At 30.7% G+C, this 6,894-nt stretch overlaps 1 protein-coding gene across 5 annotated transcripts in view; it reads left to right on the forward strand.

The window, feature by feature from the left end:
- LOC107440418 (receptor-type tyrosine-protein phosphatase kappa) overlaps nucleotides 1-6,894 on the forward strand; it is an 84,779-nt gene that overhangs the window by 52,325 nt on the left and 25,560 nt on the right. For all 5 annotated transcript variants that reach the window (XM_043054732.2, XM_043054733.2, XM_071177950.1 and 2 more), the window contains exons 2-3: nucleotides 5,334-5,421; nucleotides 6,001-6,077. In XM_043054732.2, the coding sequence (XP_042910666.1) occupies nucleotides 5,334-5,421; nucleotides 6,001-6,077 (165 nt within the window). The remainder of the gene's footprint in view (nucleotides 1-5,333; nucleotides 5,422-6,000; nucleotides 6,078-6,894) is intronic.

The following is a 6,894-nucleotide window of genomic DNA, read 5'->3' on the forward strand; positions in this document are numbered from 1 at the left end:
AATCATATCTTCATTCATCGCCAAGTTTGATATCTACAAGTCAAACATTGGTCGCAAAGAGCTAATGCAATTTCCAACTCTTAAAAAGTGTTCAATGGCAGATATCGAGATTCTCGAAAATAAAATCTTAATTTTTACTGATCACCTTGATCAGTTATGGAATCAAGATTTAAAGATTTGATGAAATTAGAAATTCCGGATTGGATTTTCAATCCTTTTTCTTTTGAAGTTGTGGATAAGCTCACTTCCTCTTTGTAGACTAAGATTTTAGAATTGAAGTATGACTGTGAGGCTAAAGTCGTCTTTAAAAATACGGATACGAGTTAGCTTGGGTAAAGCTTATGGACACTTATCCACAATATTGGAAAGAAACTGAGCCGCTTCTCATCTCGTTCCCGTCAACATATTTAGTGGAGAGATGATTTAGTTCTGTCTTCCAGCTGCTCACAAAGCAAAGAGAAATGTTGGACATTTGTCTTGTTGTTACAATGTTTTACCCCCCGATTAATATTCTGGCTACGGCCTTGGTGTGTAGAAAAGAGCAGATTATCACAGATCTCGCTTAAAGGTTAGAAGGTTTACACGTAAACCACATAAAAAAACCTTTTTAGGTTTACATTAAAAGGTTTTTGCTGAGTGAAAATAAACCTTATTTTGCTACCTGGGTACTATTTATGACAAAAATTTTTTTTTAACACAGAATGCTTTTTAATATATATTGGTAGAATTATTATTAAAGATGAAGCTAAAAATTATACATACTACAAGACGCAAATTAATGTTTGACTACCGTTTTCAAACTTTGACTTATCATTATTAAGGTTACAAACAGAAAAGCAAAGTTTAAAATCAACAAAATCCAATTTATTTGCTTAGAGTAGACTGATATCAAATCCTACTGCGTGAAATCTTCGTATTCGAATAAATTAGTTTTAAAAGATTTTAATTTCTTCTCTGCTTTTCCCCACCTCAACAATGATTGGTCAAATTTTTTTTCTCGATAAAATATTAATTTGTGACCTCTAATGTGTTCTTTTTTCAAAGGGTAGCTGTTGGCTATAGATAAGTCTTAACTCATTTAATATTAATAATAACTAAGTCGCTTAAAATTATTAATGTATACCGGGCAGTGGCATTTAAAAAAAATCAGTGTAGGTTATACTAGGCAGTCACTAACTATTTAAAAAGGCATCACTGTAGGGTATACCTGCTAAATGAATACCGGTCATTGGCACTTAACCTTAAAAAACATCAGGGTAAGGTATATCGGTTAAATATAAGTTAGCACATAACCATCACCAAGGGTCGCTTTTGCGGTAGAGTTCTGTTTCTTTAAAAGGATTCTAAAGACTACTGTTCGCTCCCGCCCATCAAACCCGATGATTGCTTCATAATAATTTTTGTTTCTTGGCGGAAAACAGTTTTTCTACTAAAGTTAAAATTATTTACGTAACATATATGTATAGTATATCCTTACAGTATATATAGTATTGTATATCCTTATACTTCATGTATGTAGTAAAAGGAATTCTGTTTGCTTGCGCTTGTGCCTCCACTTCCTACGTCCAAATATTAGTATCTATAAGTATTATAAATATTTAGATCTATTGGTGAGCAGATGTAATTTTTTTAAGTAATCATTTTCTAAAAAAAAAAAAATAGTGCGTGGAGTACCTCCTCGCGGAAGAAGTTAAACTTCCCAACCTGCGACGTTAATTGTAGAAGAATCAGCAGTCGTAGAAGGATCACTAGTTCTATTCAACGACTCTTTTTCCTGCTCCGCTCGCTTCCGTGCTCTGTAATCACGGTAATATTGTGCATTTTTCCCTCGTGGACCTCTTGAACCAGTGGAAGTGCTTGTGGTTGCCTCATCGTCTCGCCCTGGAAAATGTATTTGTATTAATAATGTATGTGAATGCGTCATAATGTAATTTCAGAAGAGAAAACCTAACAATCAATTGATATTCACAAGAGACGTACCTTGACATAACCTTAAATCCGTCGCATTGTCCGTGGGATTGTTTTCACTCATTTTTTACAATTGTTATCCACTAAATTTGAAAATAAAAAATACTACCCTATTAAATTATATGTGTATCAAAACAAACTAAAAAAATATTTATAGAAAAACAATACTTTTATGACTTTTATTATTTTTATGCTAGTGAGAACCAAAACAATATGGAAATGAATGAGGGAAAACTGGATCCTACCACGTGATTTCCCGGCCAATAAAAATGTAGCGTTAAACGTTTAACGCAACCTTGTTGGAAGTCGCATAAGAAGTATAACTTCAAAAACATTTATATTGTTATAACATGATATAACATTATATTGTTTAAAACAAATTTGATGAGTTCACAACCTTAATTTAATATTTTCGCTTACAAAACGGGTGGATATATTAAATACAATTTTTGCTTGCATCTCATTGTGCATGTAGCTGAAGTTCTAAATCATTTACCATATCTCTTTAACTGTATTTTATAACAGTATATCAATGTTATTTGCACAAAAATAATAATTGTAAAACTTATGATAAGATTAGAACATGTTTCTAAATAACTTTATATTAAAATGTAGCACAGAATTACATTATAATAATAATTTAAAAAAACAACAATCCTTTTAGTTTTAAACTCTTGAATTAAAAGCGTAATAATAGCAGTACAGGGAAATAACTTTAAATTAGGGAGTCAAAAATATTTATGGAAAAACAATACCTTTATAAGTTTTATTAATTTTATGCTGATGACAACCAAAACAATATGGAAATAAATGAGGAAAAACTGGATCCTACCACGTGATTTTCTGGCCAATAAAAATGCACGCACAACAATGGAAAACTACGACACCATCATTGCATTTTTATATATTGTAAGATATAGATAGAAGATACATTGCATATAATATTCATTTATTTTTTGTAAAATTTCATGCCTCATTTTTAATTGTATTTTATATTATGTCTATTTTTCTAGATTTATTTAGATCTAGATTTATTTTTTTCAGATGTCTATATTTCTAGATACTCCTGTTTTTTAATTGCTCGTAGTTACACGTGATTATCTTAAGAATGTTTACTTTTAATTTAAAAAGTGAACAAGTGATCTTGAAAATTTAGATTTACTAGGTTCGCGTAAGCTATGACAACCGATATTATGAGTGCTTCTAAATATAGCGAGTGAATAAATGAAGTACAGAATAAGTGAAGGAAGAAATCTAATCAGTAAACCGACATAATTGTAAATCAGCAGCTTGGGGTTATTTAAATATAACGTAAGCAATTTCTTGTAATTTTGATTACATTATCCCATCTTGTCAGCAAAAATAAACTATTAACAACCTTAAGATAAGATTTTCCAAGTGCATTAATAAAAAAATTTGTGTTTTTATTTAAAAAATTTTGAAATTAGGAGGACCTATGTAAGCATTGTTCATACCTCTTCCTTCGAGAAATCCCTTTGTCAGCATAAATAGGCATGATAAAAATATCAAGTACAATTACATAATACTTGAAGGATCAGTTTGTAATATGAAAGGCGTATCGGTTTGCATAAAAAAATACATAAAAGCAAAGAAAAAATACATAAAAGCAAAACAATTAAAAAAATAATAAAACTGTATTTCGAACGTAATTGGTTATATTTGATTAAGTACCCGATTAAGAACCGAAAAGATTAAAAAAAAATGTGAATTCATGTACGAACATACATTTTCTTTCTTATATTTATTACAAAAAAAGAAGAAAAAAGTTTTTGATCAACTTTCCTAACCTAAACGCATTATTTATTATTCGTAACTTCTTCGTAGGGATCTTTGATCTCTCAATGTGTTCTTTCCTTCCAAATAAATGGAAAGAAAAAGAAAGAAAGAAAAGCAAACTATATGAATCGGGTTCATTTTATTAAGGGTAAATGAATGATAGATTTTCCAGACTCTGTCCGAAATCCTTTTAAGGTTGATTGATTTTTTTCTTCTTTCTTTCGTTTTTTTCTAACTCTTTTGCTGCGGAATCATGAAATCGTCTGTTTTTCTCACCTTAGTGGCGCAAATCCGTTTTTTCCTGGTGGTGTCTTGACCTGGAATGTAAACATGATTCATTGCCAATTTTTTTCCTCTTTCTTTTCATCGCTTTATATTTTTAGTTTTCTTTTCTTTGACGAATGGAACAAATTTCATAAATAAAATTGAGGGAAAAAAATCTTTCAGATGGAGGTGGATGCCCTGCTTTCAGATGTTTAAAAATTCTAGAAAGGATACGAGTTGAGTTGGCAACTATTTGGTCTTTTTTTCTTTTCTTTTTTGTAATCCCACCACTATTTTATATTTTGTTTCCTAGAAAAAAACGTTTTTGCCTATACATATATTCTTTTCTTTTTTTAAAAAAGTTTTTTATAATTTGAGGAGTAACAGATGCGATTTTTATGAGTAAAATTTTTTTTTAAATTTAACGTTTTTAGAAAAAATTATTCAAACAGTTACATCAATCTACTAAATTTACAAAAAAAAGAGTCCTAATATTTTAAAATAGAAGTATTTATTTTGAAGTATAAATTTAAATTTTCAGGATTGAAAAAAATGGCACCTTTATATGTTTTTAGTTCCGGTCTCAATTTAATCATTGCCGTCCATTGCCCAAATAAGTTGTCTTCATCTTCTTCAGCACCATAACTGATTCACAGCCAAGACGGTTTCCATCTGCTTCACCTATTCGAAGCTATTGTCTTCTATCTGTTGGTACTTTTTCCACATTGTCCATCAGTCACGGCTTGACTCTCTTCTTTTGTAGCTTTCGAAATGTTAATCGTTTCACTTTCTATACCAATTTCTTTTTTTATGCCAATTTACACTATCCGGCCAAAAGTATCCGGACACTATGGTGGGGGAAGCATAATGGTGTGGGGGGTGTTCCTCGTGGTTTGGGTTGGGTCCGTTGAATCCTGTGGTTGGAAACATGAACTCTGAGATGCATGTGGACAATGCTTGCACTCCCAACTCTATGGTAATATTTCAGCCTATTGTCTCTTGCAGCAGGATAATTGCCCCATTCACGCATCGAGGCTGGCACATGTCATGGTTTGGACACGAAATTATCCGCAACAAATTTAAAAAAAAAAAAAAAAACTTTTGAGCTTGGTTTAGTCCAGCTCTGACGTAGAGAAAAATCTTCATGTGTGATACCAAATCTCTTTTCCCTCAATTTGTTTTTCAATTTTAATGAATGAATCAATTTTAATCATGAATCAATTTTAAATGAATGAATCAATTTTAAATGAATGAATCAATTTTGAATGAATGAATCAATTTTAAATGAATGAAATCTCTTTCAGATTGCCACCAAAGGTGAGAGCCACAGTACTAGACATGCCACCAAAGAAGCGAACGAACTCAAGAACAGTTATAAGAAAATGATCCCATGTAAGTACAAGTGGGGGTTATTCAATCAATTTTCAAAACACTCTTGCACGAGGAGTAGTATGCATGCATTGAGAGAGAAAAAAAAGAGTTGTGAGAATGAAATCTGCTGTTGTATGGCAGGATTGACACTGATCGTTTGGAGTGGGGTCACTTTAGACGGGCTGTAACTTTTATTTTTATTTTATAACTGCTGTTGAACAGCCGACTCAATGTTTTGAAGTTTAGGACTACTAATGTTCAATTCTGTAGCCTTGTCATTTTGAACCCAATCCAGAAGACAAAGGAATTGCTGGATCACGTATTGGGAGAAATTTGCCTTCGTGGAGGACTTTTTGATGGAACTATGAATGAATGAGTGAATATTTGATGAATGAATGAATATTTGAAAAAAAAAACTGTATTCACATCAAGTTCGAAGAAAAAGTACGTATTTGAAACATGAGTGGATGAATGAAAAGTATTTTATTAAAGATTGAAAATTATTTGAACGAGATATAGGGAGAGGTTGAACTTTTAGCAGGAATCGAATGATTGAAAGTAATTCTTAATGGAATAAGTGTTTTTTGTTTTCCTTTTCAGATGATTACAATCGAGTAGTATTAGAAGCCCTTCCAGGTATTCCTGATTCAGATTACATCAATGCATCCTTCATCGATGTAAGATTTATTTATCTATAATCTCAATTTTGGGGAAGAATTTGTCTATATATATATTTAATCTAAGTAATAAGTAGAGCCCGGATTTTGATGACCTAAAAAATCTCAACTAATGCCCTTAAAAAGTGCAAAAAATGCTCTTAAAAAGTGCAAAAATGCCCTTTAAAATGCAAAAATTGCCTTAAATAAAGTAAAAATATTGAATTAAAAAAATGTTTTGCTCTTTAAAATTATTATGAGTCATTTAAAAAATATAAAGCAATGCAATACTTGTTCTACGCTCACTAAAGTTTGAAAAATATGTTTTATATCCTAAAATAACAAAAAAAGGAAAATATATTGACACCAAAATATTTTTCTTTTGTATAGAAACTTTGATGGATATAACACCAAAATATTAGTAACATAATATTACTAAATATCAGAATTGCATTGGATTATTAAATGTTTTTTGATAATTTGAAATGTAAACGAGCGTCTCTTGTCTGAAAGTAAATTTTCATTCCTGCAGAAGCTTCTTTCAACGTCTACTGATGTTATAGGTGCGTACTTGAAAAAGACGGTCTCACTTACTGACAATTCTTCTTCAATTTAAAAAGATTTTGCTTCACCTGTTGATATCGTATAGATTTTCTTCATTATTTGAAAGCCAGTGTAATAATGAAAATTGATAAAAAAATAATAAAAATTGGAAAAAATTAACAAAAAACTTTAAAAAATGCATTAAAATGCAAAATACGCCCCAAAATTTAAAGAAAAGTGCCCTATAAATCTAAAAAAATGCTCTAAAAGACAAAAAATGTCCAAAAATGCAAAA

The sequence above is a fragment of the Parasteatoda tepidariorum genome, chromosome 2 (assembly GCF_043381705.1).
Source record: "Parasteatoda tepidariorum isolate YZ-2023 chromosome 2, CAS_Ptep_4.0, whole genome shotgun sequence".
Lineage (NCBI taxonomy): Eukaryota > Metazoa > Arthropoda > Arachnida > Araneae > Theridiidae > Parasteatoda > Parasteatoda tepidariorum.